The sequence below is a fragment of the Pleurodeles waltl genome, chromosome 1_1, assembly GCF_031143425.1.
Source record: "Pleurodeles waltl isolate 20211129_DDA chromosome 1_1, aPleWal1.hap1.20221129, whole genome shotgun sequence".
NCBI lineage: Eukaryota > Metazoa > Chordata > Amphibia > Caudata > Salamandridae > Pleurodeles > Pleurodeles waltl.
The window spans coordinates 825,153,495-825,177,121 of NC_090436.1; the positions used below are offsets into that span (position 1 = coordinate 825,153,495).

At 42.2% G+C, this 23,627-nt stretch overlaps 1 protein-coding gene across 1 annotated transcript in view; it reads left to right on the forward strand.

Moving 5' to 3' along the window:
• The window catches only part of ENTREP1 (endosomal transmembrane epsin interactor 1), a 157,543-nt gene that overhangs the window by 13,544 nt on the left and 120,372 nt on the right, over positions 1-23,627 (forward strand). The window contains exon 2 of the mRNA XM_069228755.1: positions 11,900-11,956. Coding sequence (XP_069084856.1) covers positions 11,900-11,956 — 57 coding nt within the window. The remainder of the gene's footprint in view (positions 1-11,899; positions 11,957-23,627) is intronic.

The following is a 23,627-nucleotide window of genomic DNA, read 5'->3' on the forward strand; positions in this document are numbered from 1 at the left end:
CCCAAGAAGCCATTCCTCCGTGGTCAGTCACTTCCCTTGTGGTGGGTTGTGCAATGATGGTGGTTTTTACCCACATAGGGTTCCCCAAGGAAGTGGTATCTGATAGGGGTACCAACTTCATATCTACGTATATGAAGTCTCTGTGGAAAGTGTGTGGGGTGACCTACAAGTTCACCACACCTTACCACCCCTAAAGTAATGGTCTGGTTGAGAACTTCAACCGCACCTTGAAAGGCATGATTCAGGGGCTATCAGAGCCCTTGAGGTGGAAGTGGGATGTCCTCTTGCCATGACTTCTGTTCGCTTACAGGGAGGTGCCTCAAAAGGGACTTGGGTTTAGTCCCTTTGAGCTCATCTATGGCCACCGTGTGAGGGAACCTTTGAGTCTGGTGAAGGAGGCTTTGGAGAAAGCTCCTAGTAAACCCCTCCAGTATGTTTTTAGCTACATGCTGGCTTTGAGAAACCAGACTGCCCGCTTCAGGAGTCTCGCTCAGGAGAACCTGGAAGCAAGCCAGGAGGATATGAAACGGTGGTACAACCAGAATGCCACTCTGGTCGAGTTTCAACCTGTTCAGAAAGGGTGGGTGATGGCGCCAGTGGAGCCTAGGACGCTCCAGGATAAGTGGACTGGGCCATTCGAGGTGGTGGAGCACAAGAGTGAAGTCACCTACCTGGTGGACTTGCAGTCTCCAAGGAACCCTTTAAGGGTCCTGCATGTCAACTGCCTCAAACCTCACTTTGAGCGGACTAAACTGTCCATGCTCCTTGCAACAGATGATGGGGTAAAGGAGGAGAGTGAGCCTCTTCCTGACCTCATGTCTGCAGGAGAAAAAGATGGGTCTGTGGAGGGAGTGATCCTCTCCCCCTCCCTGACTGAGGGGCAGCAGGGTGACTGTCGCCACGTGTTGGGACAGTTTGCCTCACTGTTTTCCCTGATCCCATGAGTCACACACATGTGCACACACAATGTAGACACTGGTGACAGTACACCTGTTAAACAAAAAGTTTACAGTGTGACTGACAGGGTGAGGGCATGCATTAAGGATGAAGTATCCAAAATACTTACCCTAGGGGTTATTGAGCACTCCAGCAGTACTTGGGCCAGCCCAGTGGTATTGATCCCAAAGGCTGCTGCCCCTGGTGCCACTCCAGAACTCCGGTTCTGCGTGGACTACCAGGGACTCAATGCAGTCAGCAAGACTGACGCACACCGCATCCCCCAAGCTGATGAGCTTATCGACCGGTTAGGAGCTGCAAGTACCTCAGTACATTTGACTTAACATCTGGGTACTGGCAGATTGCCTTATCTGAGGGGGCCAAGGAGAGGTCAGCATTCTCTACCCCAGGTAGGCACTTTCAATTTAAAGTCATGCCATTTGGGATGAAGAATGTCCCTGCCACCTTTCAGAGGTTGGTCAATCAGGTGTTGGCTGGGCTGGATGAGTTCAGTGCCGCCTACCTGGATGACATTGCTGTGTTTAGTTCCACATGGGAGGAACATCTGCAACACCTCTGGAGAGTGTTAGAGGCCCTGCAGAAGGCAGGCCTCACTACTAAGGCCAGCGAGTGCCAAATAGGGCAGTGTTCTGTGGTGTACTTAGGACACCAGGTGGAGAGTGGCCAGGTGGCACCCCTACTGCCTAAGATTGACACAATTCTGCCTTGGGAGCCTCCCAGGACCCAGACTGAAGGGAAAGTCTTCTTAGGTTTCACAGGATACTACAGGAGGTTTGTCAAGGGTTATGGTGCCATTTTCACCCCCTTGACTGAATTGACTTCTAAGAAGAAACCCAGGAAAGTGATCTGGACAGAGGCTTGCCAGAATGCTTTTGATGCCCTGAAGGCTGCCATGTGCACAGCACCTGTGCTGAAGGCACCTTACTACTCCAAGGGGTTTGTTGTGCAAACGGACGCCTCTGAGCATGGTATTGAAGCAGTATTCTCACAGCTTAATGAAGAGGGCCTAGATCAACCCTTAGCCTTCATTATCAGGAGGTTACTTCCCAGGGAACGTAGGTGGAGTGCCATAGAACGTGAACGTTAGCTTCTTCAGCACCCAGACCATAGCAAAGACCCTACTTTTTTGGGACTCACTTCCAAGTTCAGACCGACCACAGGCCCCTCAGATGGTTAATGCAGATGAGGGGTGAGAATCCAAAACTGTTGAGGTGGTCCATTTCCCTACAGGGGATGAACGGTGGAACACCGTCTTGGTACAGAACACGCCACTGCTGATGGTCTGTCCAGGGTCTTCCACCTTAGCGATGAGAACTCCCATGAGGTTGGGTAGATGCTCCCCACTCTCAGCTTGGGGGGGGGACACGTGTTAGACTTTTCATCCTTGCCGTGGTCTCTCTTAACTTTTTGTCTCTGTTTCCCAGGTTGTTGATGTGTGCTGGACTCTGATCTTGCTGTTTTTGTTACTCTGGGCACTTTACCACTGCTAACCAGTGCTAAAGTGCAAGTGCTTCTATACAAAATGTGTGTGTAATTGGCTTATCCATGATTGGCATATTTGATTTATTAGTAAGTCCCTAGTACAGTGCACTAGAGGTGCCCAGGGCCTGTAAATCAAATGCTGCTAGTGGGCCTGCAGCACTGGTTGTGCGACCCACATAAGTAGCTCTATAATCATGTCTCAGACCTGCCACTGCAGTGTCTGTCTGTGCAGTTTTAACTGTAAGTTCGACTTGGCAAGTGTACTCATTTGCCAGGCCTAAACCTTCCCTTTTTGTACATGTAAGGCACCCCTACGGTAGGCCCTAGGTAGCCCTAAGGGCAGGGTGCAGTGTATGGTTAAGGTAGGACATATAGTAATGTGTTTTATATGTCCTAACATTGAAATATTGCTAAATTTGTTTTTCACTGTTGCAAGGCCTGTCACTCTCATAGGTTAACATGGGAGCTACCTTTAAACCTGATTAAAGTGTATATTCCCTTTGGGAGCGGATGGACATGTGGAGTTTGGGGTCTCTGAATTCACAATTAAAAAATACGCCTTTCAGTAAAGTTGATTTTAAGATCGTGTGGTTGAAAATGCCATTTTTAGAAAGTGAGCATTTTCTTGCTTATACAATTTCTGTGACTCTCCCTGTTTGTGGATTCCCTGTCTGGGTCACTTTGACAGTTGGGCTGGTTGCACCTCACACTACACAGTGACACGATGGGAGCTGGGGTGTAGTCTGCATTTCCTGATGAGCCATCTGTGCTAGGAGGCAGGGGAGGAGTGGTCACTCACACCTGAAAGGGCTGTGCCTGCCCTCACACAATGCAGTCTCCACCCCCCTGGTGAGTGTCTGGGGTCTGCACTGGGCAAGGCAGGATTTCACATTCAAGAGAGACTTTGCTTTGAAGTAGGCCCACTTCAAAGGAGAAATTGGGTATAAGAAGGGCACCCAAAACCACAGATTTTAGAACACTTCTGGAAACCAAGAGGAACCTCTGCCTGGAGAAGAGCTGAAGAGCTGAGGAAGAAGAGCTGCCATGCCTGTGACTGTGCTTTGTGGAGCTATCCTGTAGTTGCTGCTTCTGCCAGAGTAAGAGGGCAAAGACTGGACTTTGTGTGCCTTCCATCTTGTGAAGATCTCCAAAGGCTTGATTTAGAGCTTGCCTCCTGTTGTTTGAAGTCTCAGGGACAGCAAAGACTTCCCTCTGCCAGCACCTGGAGTCTCTGGAGAGATTCCTACCCTGCCAAGTGGTGCCCATCCAGTTCCTGGGACCCTGAAAGGAGAAGCTGGAAGCCTAAGAGGAAGAAATCCACGCACAGAACGGCGTGCGGGGAAAAGATCGATGCGACTCCGATCTGCGGCTGAAAAATCGACGCGCCAACGGCTTCACGACTGAAAATCGACACTCGCCTGCAACGCGACCGAAGAATCCACGCACGGAGCTGGAGAAACGATGCGCAGCATTGCTGACAGAGGCTGGTGAGATCGCAACCCTCGATGCGTGGTTTTCGGATCATCGTGCGGCTGGATTTCTGACACAAACACCGCTGGGCGTATAAAAACAATGCAAGGCCTGCCCGGACCCAGGAGTGCTGACCGGATCAATGCATCGCCCTCCTGCGGAGAGAAGAAATGACGCGTCCCCAACCCGACAAAAGGAGAAACGACGCAAGGTCTCGATCGTGAGTGAAATAGACTCATCACAAGCCTTTTTTGACGCACAGTCGCCAGTGCGGGGATAGTTTCGACACACCCAAGGTACATTTTCACGCCAACAGTGTTAGTGTGTGTTTAAAACTACATCAAGACTCTTTTTGCTTTTTAATTGATAACTTGACTTGTGTATTGTAGATTTTTGTTGTTTTGGTCTTGTCTTGTTTAGATATATATTTTCTATTTTTCTAAACCTGTATTGTGTCATTTTGTAGTGTTTTCATTAAGTTACTGTGTTTGTTGGTACAAATACTTTACACCTAGCACTCTGAAATTAAGCCTACTGCTCGTGCCAATCTACCAAGGGGGGTAAGCAGGGGTTAGCTGAGAGTGATTCTCTTTTACCCTGACTAGAGTGAGGGTCCTTGCTTGAACAGGGGGTAACTTGACTTTCAACCAAAGACCCCATTTCTAACACACATGTAACTGATTATGTCAATAACGTTGTTTATTACTGAATGCTGCTTTCATAATCCTCTTGCAATGGGACTTCCTTCCCTGTTTCCTTCCTCTTCTTCTCTCACCTTCTTCGTGTTTCCTAATGCCAGTGTGCTCTGTAATGGTTGGTTCTGTTGAACTGCAAACAATAAAAACAGATTTAAAAAAAGGTGTACATTGCAACTGTAATACAGTTACAAGTAAACCCTGAAACCTGATATTGCTGAACTTCCTTTCCTCTTCCCTTCGACTTCATCAATCATCATACCAATATCCATACCCTGAAGTCTTGAATTGGATTTACTGGCAACTTCCTACACTGGTTCTCCACCTTATACCAGTTCATTCACATGGACACCTCCATGTCCCAGAAGGTTCCGTCTGTCCGCTGTCATCTTCAGTCTCAACATAGGGCCCCTTGGCACTCTATTCGCTGATACCAGCATCAAAATTCATCAATACACCAACAACACAAAAATGTACTTGAAAGTTTCCACCACTTCAGCCATCCAAGGCTTCAATGCACCTCATACATTTATTTTAAAATATTATATTTAAAAGAACCTATAGAAATATAGAAAATTAACAATTTGCGAACATAAAATAAAAATATATAAATAATTGTAGAAAATAAGCACAAATAAAAAAAATAACAAAATCCTAAAAAACTAAGCTGTTAACTATAATGAGATCACTAAGGGCTTCATTGTGAGTTTGGTGGTCTGACGGTAAGACCGCCTCGGTTGCGGCTGCCAAAAGACTGCCATGTTGGTGGTCATCCAACCACCTTAGTAAGAGATACACAGCTCGGATCACCAGCAAAACAGCCAATTTCATGAAACCGCCAGGATACAGGTGGGCAGAAAAAAGCAGTCAGACCACCAGCACCCCCAGGCCAACAAAAATCAACTGATCTTATTATGGTTCACAAATCACGAGAACGGTTCTTCTACGGCAAAAAAACAATGGCGGTGTGAACTGCGGCGGTCTGAACTCACATCAGTCAGAACACCACTCCACATTGGACAGTTCGATAACCCCACACCTGTCACACATTCACACACACGGCATTCCGACACATTGCACTGTAAGACACACCCCTACACAACCCACAATCCTTTGCAACCAGAATGCCGCTCAGAAGCAGAGAGTAGGATAAACCAAACAAACTATCAAAAAAACAATGGGCACCCATACACGTAACACTCAACACACATCCCACATTTGCACAACAGACCCAACACACAATTTACAAACCCACACAACACACAACCGTCACCCACTCACATCACAGCACCCGCACCTCATCACAAACATCTTTCATCCTTCTATTCACTACCTCACCATCTTTTGTACCACTACTATGACCCCACAAAAAAACACTCATGTTTCAATGATGATGAGCTGAGGGTCAGGGTGGGTGAAATCATCAGGATAGAGCCATATTTATTAGGAGCAGAGGTCCAGCAAACATCAATAGCCAGGAAAATGGAGTTGTGGCAAAGGATGGTCGACAGGGTGAATGCTGTAGGCAATTACTCATGCACAAGGAAGGACATCAGGAAGAGGTGGAACAACCCCAGGGGGAAAGTATTTTCTATAACATCCAGGTACCAGCTGGCGGTCCTCAAGACTGGCGATGGGCCCCCACCTCATTCGCCACAGTTCACACCATGGGAGGAGAAGGTCTTGGACATCCTGCATCCTGAGGGCCTGACATAAATACCTGGCGGAATGGAGTTGGGTAAGCAACCCCCTTCAGTCCCGTACACAAACGCACTCACTCACTCACCCACCCAACAGACACCCACAGGCATACCTCCCACAAACACGCACCCTTAACACCCACACATACACATCAGACAACCACTCCCTCACCCTCCACACCAAAACCTCCTTTCTGATGACCGTCCCCGTGTGTCAAAAAAAGCTTTCCTTTCATGTTTTGACCTTTTCCCTACTCCTCTTACCCTGTGAACTCCCTAAATGCTCCGTTTATCTCCCCAGGCCCATCCCTTCAAACTCCAGGTCCTCCCCTATACCCCTACAAGTAAACATGCCCGTCCCCCACAAAGAAGTCTACCCCTCCCAAGAGAACCCAACCCTCCCCTATGCCTAGAACTAAACCCCTCCTCCCAAACCCAATTCCAAAGGTCCCCCTCCAAAGCCTACACCCCCACCCACCCACACCCTATCACTCCCCATGATCCCTGAGGTGCCTACCTGCCCCCTCGGTGCCCCTACCTGTGGAGGTTACATGGCAGTTAGGAGTCAAGATGTGCATTGTGTGCATGTTGCATATTTTCCTATTGGACTGACCAATGGCCTTGGACATTTCAATAATATATTTATATTTGAATACATATTTGGACCAACCAGTTGTTGGTTTCAACGTTACATATTTGTCCTGCATTTCTTTTCTTAGGGCAGATTTGTTCATGGCTGACATTGTTTGTGTTTGAGTATTTGTGTGTAAATGGTGCATGTGTTGCCTGTTTTGTCTGGGCAGCATGTGAGGTTGTGTGCAGTGCTTTTGTCCCCCATTGATGGGTGTGTGTTATGTGATGGACATGTGTATGTTGAGGACATGTTGTCATGGTACTGAGTAGTGTTTCTCTTGACATGTTTGTTGCAGTATTGTGTGGCTTTGTGTGCTTTGACTGTGTGCGTCTGCGTGTTTGATGCATGGTATGTCAGATACGATGTGGTGTGTGTTTGCTGTGTATGTTGATAGCTGCGTTGTATGGTGGTGTGATTGTGTTCGTTCCCTGCTGGTGGTACATTGTGCTTTATGTGTGATTTGTCACTCAGTAGTGCCTATTGTAGGTGCTTGCCAGTGCATTGATGGTGTTGTGTGTTATTGTGTGTGACTGGGCCTGTGCTGTGTTTCCGGGTGTTGGTGTATGTTTTTGACGTGTGTGTACTGTGTATGTGGCTGTCTGTTAGTGTGCATGTCAGTGTCAGGTTACGTGTATGTGTTGCCCTTACCCCCTGTTCCCGATGGTATGTTGTGTGAGCATACTGACTTTGGCAATATGCAACTGTGACAGGTAAATGTGTGTACTTACGGTTGCTGTCTTCGGCATTGATTCCGGAGTCTCTAGGCGTGTAGGAGCAGAGGAATGACATCTAGTTCTGGTTCTATGGCGACTTCGGACAAGTATGGTGATTCCTTTTATGCAGTTCGTTTCTGTCTAGGTTTGCATGGTAGTGCGACCGCAGTGGAATCCTTGGCAGTGTACAACCTTGTAATCTGTCCTGCGGTAACATGGTCTACGCTGCCCTGCAGGTGCCGTCTGACATCCGTGGCGGTCTAACTGCAGTGGGGGTGCCGGCAGTGCATTGACTGTATTCTGTTGGGAATACCGTCATGGTCATAATTTGGCGGTCTTCTCCGCCAGCCCACCAACATGGTCTTCAGACTCACGGCGATGGTCAGACCACTGCACTGCTGGTGGTCCGACTGGCAAATTACGACCCTGGTGGTCGGACCGCAGGGATTATGGTTCCCGACGGGTAGGTAGTGGGTGAGGTCTGCTCATCCAAAGCAGTGTTTAAAGTAGAACCGCAGTGCTGATCGCGACTTCACTTACTGCCAGTGTTTTCTTGGCGGGGGCTCTGCCATGAAAAGACTGGCAGAAAGCCAGTGCTGGAGGTCAAAGGGGAACCCCTGCACTGCCCACGACTATGTCCAGCTCCCTCAGTATGCACACTAACTGCTACAGCAGACAGTGTGTAATCTGAGGATTCTGGGGCACACTCTGTGTGACGGCATTGGCCTTGGCTCCAAGATTTCTGAGGTTTCCGGTAATCAGCCCAGTGGAAATCTTGTAATAGGGCCAGGGGTGAGACCGCCAGCTCTGCGGCGGTCTCCTCTCCACAGGTCTGGTGGTCCGTGTTTCGGACCACCAGACTCGTAATTAGGCCTTATATATTTAAAAATTAAAAATGGTGTACAGTAATGTTAAATAAATAAACTAATTAAAATTTGCTGCAATAAATAAATAAAATAATTTACATTAAACTAAAGGGGTTATATTCACTATTCCCACTCCAATCTAAGCAACACTTTTTTGACTTGGTGGGGGGTAGGAAGGTCAGATTAACTATTTCCACTTCAACCTAAGCAGCAATAAGGAAAGCATTGGACTGGAGGGGTATAATGCAACTATACTCTTAATTATTAAACAAGAAGCTTAAATCTAGCATAATATAACTAATATTCAAATTATTAGAAACAGTTAAATAATTAACACAATTTTCCAATTAAAAAAATAACATATTGTGATACATATCTATGAAAGAAATAAAACAATATATATAAATAATTATCTAATTAACATCTTTTAAATGGATTAAAAATTTACAATAAGTTTCAGAAATAAATATTAGAAATCGTTCCCACTGTACTCCCCTACAAACCTGACAACCCACCAAAAAAAAATAACATTGACTTAGAATAACCTTTAACATTTATTAAACCAGACCACACTGAAATAACATATTTAATATTAAAATAACTTATGACATCAAAATTAAAATAAACTCATCTAATTAATTAACAATATCAAGTACAAGATATTTTGAAAAAAGTATGGAAGACCTAGAAACAAATATTCTAATCTTCTCTATTTAGTTCCACAATGTTTTTGATATCGCAGTGTTTCTGACATCATGCTATTTGTATCTCAATATATTTTTTTGACTTTATTTTCCTTTAATACCTCATGATCAAGAAGAGCAAAGTTTTTTATTCAAACAGAAACTGTTAGCCGTTGCTTTTGTGAGGTTATATACCAATGTGCAATGTCCTCCCTGGTGCTGGATACTAGATTTAACTTGGAGTTGTCCATTTGTGTGTGCCAAGGTCAGATGTTATAATTTAAAGCTAGAGAAATTCCACGTTATCTGTAAAAAATATATTTAAGTGGATTTGGCCAATATGATAAGGAGATCCCCATGGAAACTATAATCAAGGAAAAACAGGTAGAAGGCAAATCTAGAATGCACAACCAGGTTTTGGAGAGATGCAATTCTAAAATGAATGTGAGCAAATGTCTGACTGGTTTCTGAGGAGAATATTTGTTCCTCTTGGTAAAACACTATACAGTAAAGGTGAGAAGCTTGTCTTGCAGAGAAATATAAAACGTCCCTTTCTTCAGCTTGAAAGAGAATGTTAAATTAGGTTACGGTTCACATTTTAAAATAGCTTGAGGGCCTTTCACTCTCACTTGGCAAAAGGGAGTACAATTCTGCTCAGGATTATTTATTATGTAATTGTACTAACTTCTCTGAATACATGCTGTGGATTATTTAAAGGCCCATGAGTGTATTTTGTCGTAGCAATGTTAAGCAATGATTTAACTAACAAAAAAGCTTCACAAAAAATATATTGTTTCGGTTATCATTAAGTTCAAGTAGTAGCTGGCTAAGAAAGTGAGAAAAGTTGTTAATCAATGTTTTTTGTTTTTTAAGATTAAAACTGAACTGAATAGGACCAACTAGGTGGTAACCTGTCTTTGGTTGCTCATGTTCTGATTCAGAGAGGACCTGGCTTTGCTGTTTGGCTGGACTGTTCCTATTGGGATAGGACCAAGGCTGATTTGTATGTGATGATTCTAATTAAAGGTGATGGGGGGTAGAAAGAAAAGGATGGGTTGGAATGCTACCTGCATGATTGCTAGTGGTTAAACTATTTGCAAGCATTCTTCCAATCACCTTTTGTGTTTTTCACAAGAGACTATGCCTTCATAAATCATGACTCCACTTTACGCTCAACAGTGGTAACAAATGGCATAATATACTGTGCTCATCTGCAGGTATTCTGCATAGGTCCTAGTACTGCTCAAAATGAGTAAAGGAATTGCTCCCTCATCAAATTGTTCAACTTAGCCATGAGTAGTGTGTAACTGTGGGAGATATATAAATCATAAAACACACATTTATGGATGTGTGTTGTCATTGAACACTACAGTTATTCCAAGTGTGGGTGACTGTATAAACATAATTACTGCTTAAAAATTAAAACCTGAATGGACGATTGTTTGTGCCTGTGTGAATAAATGAAATACATGTTCTTTCCTAAATCGAATCTTCTCCATAGCCTCATTTATTGGAAACTGACTGTCCCATAGGGGTTACAAGAAATGTTTGACAGGAAACTAATTTAATGAATATATGCCACAGTACATGAAAGAACATTCCGTGCACAAGCTCAAGATGCAACAGGAGAAAACCACTGAAAGTGTAATGTATACTCCATAAGATCTCCACGGCTATAACACACATTTTAAACCAGTGACGAGGAATTCCTATAGCCCAACTCCCAGGACATATTGTTTGGGGTCAAGGACAACAAGTGTTCATGTTTATTCTGTCCTTAGGACAAGTAGGCCCAGTCCCTTGCAGCACAAACCCTTTAGCTGATAGTTGACAGGTCCACATTATGGATCAGGGAATGGCACTGTCTCCAGTTAAGATAATATTTGTGTCCACATGTTAGTTATAGTATGAGCCCTGACCTTATTAGAGAGGCTATTATCAGAGCTCCTGTATAACGAGATTGCTGCCATTATTTATCGCTGCACTATATGTTACCAAAGGAACAAGTGGATTTTTTAAGGAACAAATAGATCCATGAAGCAACCTGTCCCGTGGACACGTAGATATTTTATTAAATTCCACACCCCTGTTAAACATTGCAGGTGTGTAGGGTACTGTTCAAGTATTGCTGCTAAAGCATTAGGAAAAAGTAAAAAAATGTGGTGGTCTATCCACCGCTACCCTTTCATACTCATAATAACCTTTAAGGCACAGAGAGTCAACAGTTAAACACATCTAAGTTTTTCTTTTTAAGATTGATGGGTATAAATGTACTACACGATTTGACTGGATTCAGCTGATGGAATATTAACAAGATTGGTGAATAAAATGTGCACAATTATTATTCTTAAGACCTTGACAGTAAAGTTAAAGCACCTATATTTCCAGTTGATTGTAGGAGTATGATGATAACTTTGATTGAAGGTAAATGTTGAGTTTATGCATAAAGTGGTAATATAACACAATGGCATGAGGCACTTACTGCAAACACATTTGTACAATGTAAATGGTTTGATTCATGTGGGATAACTCATTTATCTGTTTCTAGTTCATTAATGTGCTGCTGTTGATCTCCACAATAACAATACTTTGTTTTAAAGTTCATAGAAGCCCTGCTTTATTTATTGCTACTCAGTCTAAGTAAAGCTTTTTTGCTCCTCAATCCAGCTAAATTATAGTTCTTCTTTATTAAACTACAGGTCATCCTTTCAGGAATTATAGGATTAACAACATGGAAGAGACCAATGGTACTACTGGTATGTATGTATGATTAATTTTACACATTATTTCATTTGTGCACCATGTTTTGCAGTAGAGCATTAAAACCTATTTAAACTGCATATAAATAAAACTGTGTACAGTTTAAAAAATAATACTCAATAGAAGTTAAGTGTTATGAATATTCCAGTGCAGCAGACTGGCAGGCCATGTGGTGGGATAAGGGGCTTAAACTTGTAAGGTGTCCTCATATATGCCTAGATTAAAATGCTCATCATTCATTTACAGAATTTCAAGCACATAAACCAAACATACACGTTAAGGAGTAGAGTTTGAACATGGTTAGGCTTATGGAGCAACAATAATGATATTCCTGAACACAGTGCCTCAGGATAGCTCTAGCAAACGAGAGAGTGGGATCCATTATCAGGGAAGAAAGCAAGATACAAATATAATTAAACATGTATTTTAATTACATAAGTAATAATAGTGGTTTTCCCAAATTATCTTTGAAGTCGATCTATATTATGTTAATGAAGTAATGCCTCTATTTGAAGAAAGCATCTAGCGGTATAGTCTGTACTTCTTGTACATGCAAATTAATATCAATATAAATGTGTTACATTCAGAAATGTGCTTTTCAGTGTTTTTTTAAGTTTGAAAGATAAAGTTTATTAGCATTTGAAATAAAGCAATCAATGAATGTATAGACAAATAATACAGTACAACTAGAAGGAAAACGTTAAAGCAATTATTAATAGAAAAAGAAGGAGAAGAGCATAAACATCCCATGCATAATTACTTAGATAAAGTATCATTGCTAAAACATAAGAAATACATACATATTTGTATCCAAATATTATGACTGTTGCAATTAACAATGATATGATGATCATGAAGGTTTGGGTACTTCTTCAATTCAAGGATTATGTGTGTTGGCAGAGTGTGCTGAAGAGTCTAGGAAAGTTGTTAAGGGTAGCTAAAGGCTTTCTCTTTTAATAGCAAGAAGTAATGGATGGTCATAAGCTCTGGCCAGCCTATGGTTATAGCAAACACCCTACCACCAAGTCTAAAAATGACTTGGTGATCTGTTAAATTGCAACTTCAGGAAGTAAGTCCATTATATCAATGTTATCATGGTAAGATGACCACTCTTTTGAGAGACTACCTAGGAATATATTTCTGAAACTAAAAGGGACTTGTGTGTTAAAAATGGTATGTATTTGTTACCAGACTTTTAACCAAAATTGATGTGTATAAGAGCATTCAAAGAGCATATGCTTGAGGTCAGAGGTAGAACCATTGCAAGACCAACAGGAGGATGAGAATGTGGAATTTATTTTGTGTAAAGTGATTGGGGTAATCAATAGCCTATTATCAATATAAAATTTGGATTGTATTGGCCACTCTGAAAGATTTCTGTATCTTGATCTAAACATTATTCCATAAGGCGTTTGGGAAGAATGTGTCTAAATCATGTTCCCGTCTTAATTCTACATTAGTCTTATCTCGATCCTCTGGAGGAGATGTGAGATTATGGTGAATGCATGATGCTGAAGGAAAGGATATCAAAAACGTTGCTAACTGGGAAGTAGGAGAAGTGGTGATGTTATCAAGTGTAAATTGCTTATGTGCCCTTTGAATTACAGGTATTAGTGAGGGATATTTAGTGGAGTATGAAGCAGGAAAGGAAAGGCGTTGTTGAGCCTGTACAAAAGACAGACAAGAAACATCAAAAAGTTCATAAGTCAATTTTAGACCTTTTATATGCCAGAATTTCCAAAATATAGTTTTATTATTAATTTCAATATATTTATCGTGCCAGATTGAAGAATGTAGGAATTGGTCTTTAGTAGTATTATGAAGGACAAAAATAGGACATGGAATCCTACATGTATTTTTCAGAATAAGGAGAGACAAAGAAAGATGATTCTGAGAAAAAGTTAGAAATTTTCAAAGAGATAAAGGGTGATGAAAAAAGCATTGAACATCTCTCCAGTGGGGTGATGGAATAGAGTTGTCTTTGGTTAGCAAGAAATAATCTTTTTTGAGGAATAATGGAGTATGATATTAATTACATGTGGGAAATTCACATCTTCAGATGTTTGGGCCTTTTAAGTTTTTTAAGGACTTGTAGGTTTATTATTCCATAAAAAGCTGGATAGGACAGAGTTCATCTTTTTAAAATAAAAACAGGAAATGTTCATATTGGAAGTATTAAGCCAAAGACTTCTGAGACAGAAGTGAAATTTGTGACATCCGTAAGGAAGGCTGGTAACGAAACTGTGGATTTGACATTAAGAGAAGGATATCATTCACATACGCTGAGAATTTTAATTGATTATCTCCATACTGAAATCCATAAATATCTTAGTTCAAATGAAGTTTCATTAAAAAGGACCTTAGGACAAGGACAAATAATAGGGGGGGATTGAGGATGGCCTTGATGAACACCCTGATGGAGTGTAAAAGGTGAGGATATAAGACTGTTTTCAGAAAACGAATGCCTTTGGAGAAGAGTTCAATTAAGACACTAGATTTATAAACTTTGAACCGAAACCAAACCAAGAGAGGGTAGAAAAAATAAAAGGCCAGTCCACTCAATCAGATGCTTTTTCTGCGTCTAACGCAGTGGCTGCCAATGATTGTTGATACAATTTTGATTTACTTAAGACATTAAATGATAACCTGCTAATAACGAAACTTGTGGATTTGACATGAAGAGAAGGATATCATTGAGATATGCTGAGAACTTTAATTGATTATCCCCTTACTGAAAGCCATAAATATCTGGATTCAAATGAAGTTTAATTAAAAAGGACCTTAGGACAAGGATAAATAAGAAGGGGGATTGAGGAAAGCCTTGACGAACACCCTGATGGAGTGCAGAAGGTGAGGATATAAGACTGTTTACAAAAACGAATGCCTAAAACGAAGGTGCAGAAGCCTAGTGTTATCAGAGAGATGTCTCCCTTTAATAAAATCAAATTGTTCCCTTCCTATTAATTGAGGAAGTAGGGGATCAATACGAAGTGCAAGAATTTTGGCAAAGATTTTGTAATCTAAGTTAACAAGATAGATGGGTCCGTAATTTTTACGCATCTTTCGATCTCTATTTTCTGTGGGAACAGGACAGATGAAAGGTTCTTGGATAGAACCTCCAGCAGAGTTAGATGTAATAAAATGAGTAAAAAATATGTTGTAATTTGGGAATTAAAAATGTGGAAAAATGTGATTTAAATTCTATAGTGAAACCATCCGGTCGTGGGCTTTCCCTTTTTTGAATAAATGCATAGGTGAAAGAATATCTTCAATACAAACGTCATTATTGAGAGAAGGGAAATTGATATCTGGATGTTGGGGTGGCTTGATAGAAGCTCAATATTTAAGAATATCCTCCTGAGAAACCTGGGATCTGGGATTCGGGATTATAAAGATTATTGTACTACTTACTTAAAATATCTTTGTTTTTATGAAGGGGGAAATTAGTAGATGGCGAAATAGATTCTACTTTCAAACAATCTTTTTTATGTTAAGGTAATTCACAAGACGTTTCCCAGACCTATTTTGTCCTACATAATATTTAGCACTGGATTTAGGAATTAGCAATTTCTGTTAAGTTCTTATTAGAAGTACATTTGGCTTGAATTAGTTCAGCTGAGCACGTTTTAAATTTGGAAGTATAGTATACATCCTGTACTTGTTTCATATGATTAATAGTTTGAAGTAATTTTTTAGAGGCTGACTTTTTCCCATGAGCAGCATAGAAAATGATGAAATCTCTGGATGCAGCTTTGAATGCATCTTAAATAGTCTGAGGGGGAAACATCAGATGTTTTGTTATCAATAAAAAAAATTGTTGCACATTTTTCAAAATGTTGAGTGCAATTAGGATCTAGGAGAAGAGAGTTATTGAATATTCACCTCCTGCTTCTGGGGGTATGTGGTGTAAGATCTAATGGCCTCATTATGAGGCTAGTGGTCCTAGGACTACCAGCCTCATGGTGGCAGTCAGACTGCCAAATTACAACTTTGGCGGGCGGACCTGACTTAAGACAGCCTTCCCTGTCAGGAACATCGTTCCCAACGTGGTGGTCAGGTTGTACTCAGCCAGAGTGGTGCTGAACTCAACGCCGCCTGGCTGATTATAGCCCCACTTTCAACTGTTGTGTAGGCTCTCATTATTCTAATGAGACTACTGGATTTTGAGCAGCAAGATCGTCCACGGTGTGGGAGACTGAGTCTGACCCACTGTGGGTGACACCTGTTGCTCTAAATCCGGGTTTTGCTCCGGCTAACTAGCAGTGCCTCATCTCTACCAGAAGATAGGGATGATTGGGCAGCCGAGCGCATGACCTATTAGGCTTCTCAGGGAAGTCGTGGTCACTCAGGTCGCATCCGGTTCTCTCACTCACAATTCGGTCTCATATATAAATGACAATAAGAAGTAGTATGAGTTTTAATGACTGGTTTAATAAAACTACTGCATTTTAGAGAGCAAAGCGTGAGTTGCAATAACCAGGACGATACAACATGACAATATTAAAATGGTGATGAAGAGAGTGAAGCATAAGAATAATGCTACCATATTGCCACTAGGATTTATGGACTATTTCCTATCTAAGTCATAATCTGAGCACAGCATGTTTAGCTCTAATTCTGCCTTTTAAGTTCCCCCGGGAGGACATCAACCCTCATACCTGAGCAAAGGCCTGTAGTCTGCGTTAGCATCTGCAGCGAAGCATTCAGCAATCAGCATACAGTTGTGGTTCCCTGGCTGGAATCTCCCTCTTAACATGTAATGGGACTAAGAAGTGTTTTTATAATAACACAGCTGATGTTCTAAGAAAATGTCCCTACGTAAGGATGTATATTTTCTACGAATGTTGGAGACTAAACTTCTACCACGTTCACCGGCAATGTACCAAACTGTAGCCTTGACTGAAGCACAAAGTGATCAAGAATGTCTTGTTTGAGAATACAGTGCTGGGCTAGGCAAAAACAGTTAGATGAAAATAAAACAAGACCATAAAACTGGTTATTGTAAAAATAACAATGCGAAGCCGAATAAAATATATCTAGGTCAAAGTGCACAGCTGCCTAGTGTGTTAAACTAACGTGCATGGAGGTATAACTAAAATGGCTATACAACACAACCAGCCTTTTCATGGCGGGAGCCACCATGAAAAGACTAGCGGAAAAACAGTGCTGGGGGACACAGAGCCTTGTTGCATGAAACTCATGCACTACCTATGATATGGGCAGTGCAGGGTCACCCTGCCCAGCACTGTCCGAATGCACACTGTCTGCTTTGCAGACAATGCACATTCTGAGGGTGGTGGTCGGCCCTCTCTGTGCTATCCTATATTGTAGCACTGTTCCTGCCGGACTGACCGGCTGGAAGAAGTATTACAATGTTCCCGCGGATCAGCCCGGCGGGAACATTATAAGTTCAGGGAAGACGGCACCGCCATGGCATCCTACTATGAGTTTGGTGGTCCTGCGGTGGGACCGCCAAACTCATAATGAAGCTCTAAATCTAAAATAACTGGGGCATGATCAGAGATTAATATGGAGCCAGTTTCTGAGTGTAAAATGTGTTGTGCAAGAGATTGTGAAACAAATACATAATCAATTCAAGTTTTAGTAGAATGAGGAGCAGAGAAAAAGTATATTTCTGTAGAGTAGGATTACAAATTCTACAAGCATCAATTAATGCTCTTTGTTTGACAGTAGAGGTAAATTGTGAATACGTGGATGATAGGATAAACTTGGTATTGGAATTACAGTCCGTAAATTGGGTCCATAACCATGTTGCAGTCACCACCAATAATTGGATAATTATCAGTGAGATTAATTAATTTGGATAACATTTCAGGCCAAAAAGATCTATCAAACTGTGTTGGGGCATAGACATTAAAGATTGTTACAGGTATTTTATTGATAGTGAGAGAAACAATGATCCATCTGTCCATAGAGTCTGAGGTGGTCATTATGAACATGGCAGGATGCACCGCCGACAACCGTGCTGATGGTCGACGGAAGACCGCCAGTGGCGGCGGCAGGCACCCCGCCATATAATGAAGCCTGGAGCCTCACCGCTAGTGATGGCAGTGAGGGCCACGATGCGCCATGGTGGCGGGGTGGGTGCCACTCCACCCTCACTGCCACATCAGCCAGATACCGCCACGCCTATAATGATGCAGTCATGGGCGTGGCAGTGTATGGAGACGCGGCGATGTCGGCCTGAGCAGCATCCTAGGAGCCCGTTCCCTCCCAGAGCAGCACCACAGAACAAGTAAGTGCTGCCCAAGAGGGAAGGGGGAGGGAGTCTGTGTTTTGAGTGAGTGAATGCGTGCATGGGGGTGTGCATGTGTGTTTTTGTGAGCTGGGGATGTGTGTCTGCGTGTATGAATGCGTGTGTGTATGTCTACATATGCATGCATGTGTAAGTGGGAGATGGTGAGGGGGCATTGGGGAGGGCCTACAAGATCGGGGGGAGGAGGGGTAGGGTTTAAGATTTCAGGGTTCGGGAGGGGGTCTGTCCAGGGGCTTTGGGGGTATTTGGGGGTTGTGGCACTGGGGGGGAGGCTAGTGTGTCACATACTGATGACAGGAATGAGTATTCCTGTCACCAGTATGCTTTCTGCCAGGGATTACTTGGTAGGGTTTCCCACTAGGAAATCCCTGGTGAAAAGGGGATCATTTTCCCACCGGCGGTCTAGACTTCACCGATGGGTCGACGGTGGCTACCTTTGGCCTGGCGGTGAGTGATAGTGAACTTCCTGCTTTGCAGCCAGTTCACTACTGTCACCTTTATATGGCGGTCGTGCACCTCCATGCCGTCGGCGATAATTACTGCCAGAGCGGGTCTTCCCGCCATGTTCCAAATGACCGCCTAAGTCTTGGAAAATAACTTGAATGGCTAAGGATTTATGACACAGTATAGCCACTCCATTCCATTGCTCTGTACTTGGGGACGAAAAATTCTGTCCAACCCATTGTTTTTTTAAGTTTAACAGTTTCACTTTCAACCACATGAGTTTCATGCAACAAGACAATGGGGGTCATTATGAGCTTGGCAGGCGGCTGAAGCCGCCCCCCAAGGTCTGACCGCCGGGTGGCCGCCAATGCAGCCACACTCGCGCCACGGGCATTATGAGATCCCCGCTGGCCCGGCGGGCGGAATCCTGGTTTCCACCCGCCGGCCCAGCGGGGATCTCGTCGGCAACACAGGAGACGGCTCCAAATGCAAACCGCCATGAAAAGGCTGGCGGGAAGGGTACTCGTAATCCCCTGGGCAGCGCTCCAAGCAGCGCTGCCCTGGAGGATTACTCCCGCCAGGGGGTGCGACCGGGGTGCTCCCGCTGCGGTCGTAATACCAAGGATTTCACCGCCAGCCTGCTGGTGGTGAAATCCGCCAAAACAACCCTGGCGGTGAAAGACCGCCAGGGTTGTAATGACCCCCAATATCGCCTTTTAGTTTAGAGAGGTGTGTTAATACCCTTTTGACGTTTTATTGGAGAACCCAAACATTTAACATTCCAGAAGAACATTCTTAACGCCATCTAGGATGTAATGAAAAATCTGTAACAAATTGTATATAACAATGAGATTCAAACATCAACGATGAGGAAACAATGAAGATATTGAAAAGGAAAGCAATGATGAGAAAAAAATAGCATGACAATATAGGAAGAATTGAAAGAATACATCAGAGAGAAGAATAAATATACAAAAAGAGGAATAAGAAGAAAAGGGAAGATAAAAGACAGACCCGACAGATGAACTATAGCGAGTAACAAACAAAAGAAATATACTCACATAAAAAAACAAAGAATTGTGGGTTGTGGGGCCACATGAAGGAGCTGACATGACCAAACTCCGAAGCCATCAACACGGGAGGGAAGACCAGACCACACAAAACGTTCTCATTAAATTTTCTAGACACCTGGATCATACCTAAGAAGGAGGAAAACCATCAATTAACAATAAATGGACAGACATACCTGTAAAACACTGTAATGTTTAAGTAAAGGATAAGAACAAGCAAAACGTATCAGGTATTTTATAATAACAAAGAAACAAAATGCAGGAAGTTCAAGTAGCATTAACTCTGGAAGTGTCCATCGTCTCTCCTCTGCAACTTTCAATTTCTGCGAAAGAAAAGGATCCTCATAAGTGGTAGTCTTATTTTTATGTCACTTTGAACACACAGGGGTAAAAAAAGACCAAATCGGGCATTTAGAGATTGAAGAGCTGGTCGCATATCAAGAAATTTCTTCTGTCTTTTCACTGTAGACTTAGCAAAATTTTATGCAAAGAACAGATTGGATCCAGACCATGAGATGCAATCTTTGGCCTTGAATGCTTTAATAACTTTGAGTAGATCTAGATACTCTAAAAAAAATAGATGATTAGTTCTCTAGACCTCTGCAAAGATAAAGCAAAATGGGGAGGATGTCCAAGTCTGTGTGCCCTTTGTATATTCAAAACAGGTGAGGAAGGTAGATCCTGGACTTTCAGGAGAAATAACTGAAAGAACGATGTGGGATCTGAACCTGTGACTCCTTCAACTGGATCCAGAGATTATTTCTTCTATTGCGATTTTGTCATGTCCTCAGCATGCCTTTTTAATGATGCAACTTCAGAATGTAACAGTTTAACAGTGAGTGCAGACTGTTTGAGAACTTCCACCCTCTGTTCCACCTGATTGACACTATCTTCCATGTGTCCACTTACCATCTATTGTTTTAAGTTGTTGTTTAGCTTCCTCCATGTATGACTTGAGCGCCCGAATTTCTTCAAGAAACATTTCCATTGAAATTGCAATGGTAGTTTTTATAGGCGATGGAGGGTCCTTATTAACTCTCTTATTATTGAAGATAGAAGAGGTTGTAGCGAGTTTAGAGAGGAATTTGGTATAAGAGGATGATTGAGAGCCCAACAAAATAGATGGAATCTATCTATGGAGGCAGAATCTTGACGGACATCCCCAGTATTCTCTATGTCTGCCAGAACAGAAAACAAGTTTGACGTAGTGAGTTTGGTTAACGTTTTATCGTTCTGTAGTTTATTGCTGGTGATTTGAATGTTCCTGGACCCTTCCTTATGTGTTGCGTTGAGTCAAGAAATAAAAAGGCGACAACAATAATTCCAAGGGACTCAGTATATGTGAAGTGTAGACTCCTTGAAAATTCACAGTATATTCCAGGAAATGATATGGAAGTGATAAATAGTGCTATGGTAAACGTGCCATGAGCATTATGTAGCAGGTGTCAGCAGTGAGGTGAAATTAATAAAACAAAATGGTGGCATGACCAACTCTTCTGTGCTCGCCGAGATTCAGTGAAGAAATAGTCATTAACCATGCAAGAAAACCTGTTTGCAACGAACCTGCGAGATCAGGAGATGTTCCTCCAACTTTTCTGCTACATTTAATAGCAAAATGTGTCTTCCAGTGGCACTCCGGCCTTTCCTGCTGAGACCCTACAGAGTTCACGGAATGGCAGCCATTCCGAATCAGTGCCAAGCCACGCCCCCCATGCTTTTCAGTATTTGAAAGATAAATTATAGACAAAGATGAATGTAGCGATTTGTCAGTTGATAATCTGCAGTGGAAGGTCAAACATTTCAGCCCTTTGGAGGTTCATAATACTATATAATTCATGTAACTGATACAAGGCTAACCTAAAACAAGTTAATACAGATTAATAAATGTGCCCCGGATGGTCTCAAAGTCTAGTGAGTATGATGCTATTCTGAGTAGACTTTACTTTTGGTTGCAGTTCTGGGAATAGTTCTAAAAGTTCATAAAGGGACTGGAATGGGAAGGTCATATGCTGGAAGACACAGAATGATGTTTCTTTCAGTGTTAGTGTCATCAGATTACCACAGTAATGCCATTTGAGCTGAAATTACTTACAGTAATTACAGTAAATAGGACAGGCATATCTTTTTTATGTGGTTGCAGTTTTGTGAATACCGCAAAAGAGTAAACTTACACAAATGTGTAAGTTTACCTTTGTGAATCAGACCTACTGCATGGTGAGCTCCATCATTGTAAGCAATGTTCTGCAGTCTTTATAGACTGCATTTTATTCCTGTGAAATCTGATCGAAATGCATAGCAGTACCTTGGAAATTAGACAAGAAGTAGGATGGTGCTTTAAACACACCCAACGTCAGTGAGATCAAAAACAAAGCAGTGGTGCTTTAAAGATATAAACAGGAACAATCACTTAAGTAACTGTGGAAACACCTTCAGGGCTGCATTCCCCATTTATGTCATCTGTTCCATTAGAAAGGAAATCTGATATTTTATTTATGGGATGCTATTTTTGTGTCCTATGTCTTAATTTCCCTTGTCTAACCACTGCTATATCAAACATATCTGATACAAAGGAGTCACAATTAGGAAAAAGTCACCAAACCCCCATACCAGTCTTTGTATTGAATAATGTCAGGCAGGGAGTAATGGGAAAGATGCCCACTTCTTTTGGTAGGTACTGTAACTATGAACAGTATGTGATGCTAAGAGATGAGATTATGGATTCTTGGAATAGTTGAATGGATATTTAAACGATATCTAGTTGTAAACAACATAGCAACAAGTTAAAGAATAACTATCAAAGCCTTATTTACACTAGCTATATCACATTTATATATCAGAATGCATTAGCACACACAACGTTGAAAACATCACAATAAGACTATACTAAAATCCCGTGGGTGGTGCAGAAAACAGGCAGTCAAACAGACCAAATAAACTCACTCTAACCACAAAATGGCAAATACATAAAACTACTAGCCTAACTAAAACTATTATATGAAAATTAATTAATGCTGCCAGTTAGGACATTTGGCCTCCAGTGGTATTCTTCTCGCTCGCTTTTCCGAAGCTCTCCTTATAATTTCCATCACAACTTGCAGCACGTATGGGTCCACCCAGCTCAAGCAAGGGTTTGACACATGTGAATGGTGTCCAGTGGTTGTCTTATTCAGCACTTGCCTCAGCCACAGACACCTCTAATCATAGTGCAACAGATGCACAAATGTAAAATCATTAAAAGATTTAACTATTTTACTGTGGTAGCAAGAGAAGGATGCACTTGTAGCCATGGCCGTCCAGTTTCACATGCAATTATTCTTCGCGTAGTTTACGGCTAAATTTCCAAGGGGACAGAAAAAAAGTGGTACCTAATACAAGATCAATATGTTTTTTTGGCTACAAGGTCTTTTCTTGATAGATTAAGGGTGCTTCCTTAGCATAGGCATGGACACCATTTTAAAGTGGGAAGCCTCTGGAAGAGAATTAAATACTCTGTAATTCATCAAGTCACTGAGTTATTTCATCAAGAAAGAAATCTCCTGTTTGTACCACAAACACTGGCAACACATATCTGGGGCCAGGGTGTCGCTGTCTGATTTTCAGTACAAACCTAGCTCAATTCTTACGGCAATCAACGGAAACCAAAGCATCCCCTTCAAGTTGGGAGTAAGCATTATGTCTGCTTACTAAATTGCCTAACGGAGTGTGCCCTGTGCTGACACTTTTTTGTGGCGCTGAGGCATACACTTTCGTGGTACCCTCCTACCAATTTGCAGGGGCATAGCTTCAGGGGGCATTTCAGGTGTTACTCCCCACCCCTAATAAATTTATTTTCTGATGAATAGTTGGGTATAGGTGCTTTTAGTTGGGTATGGTGAG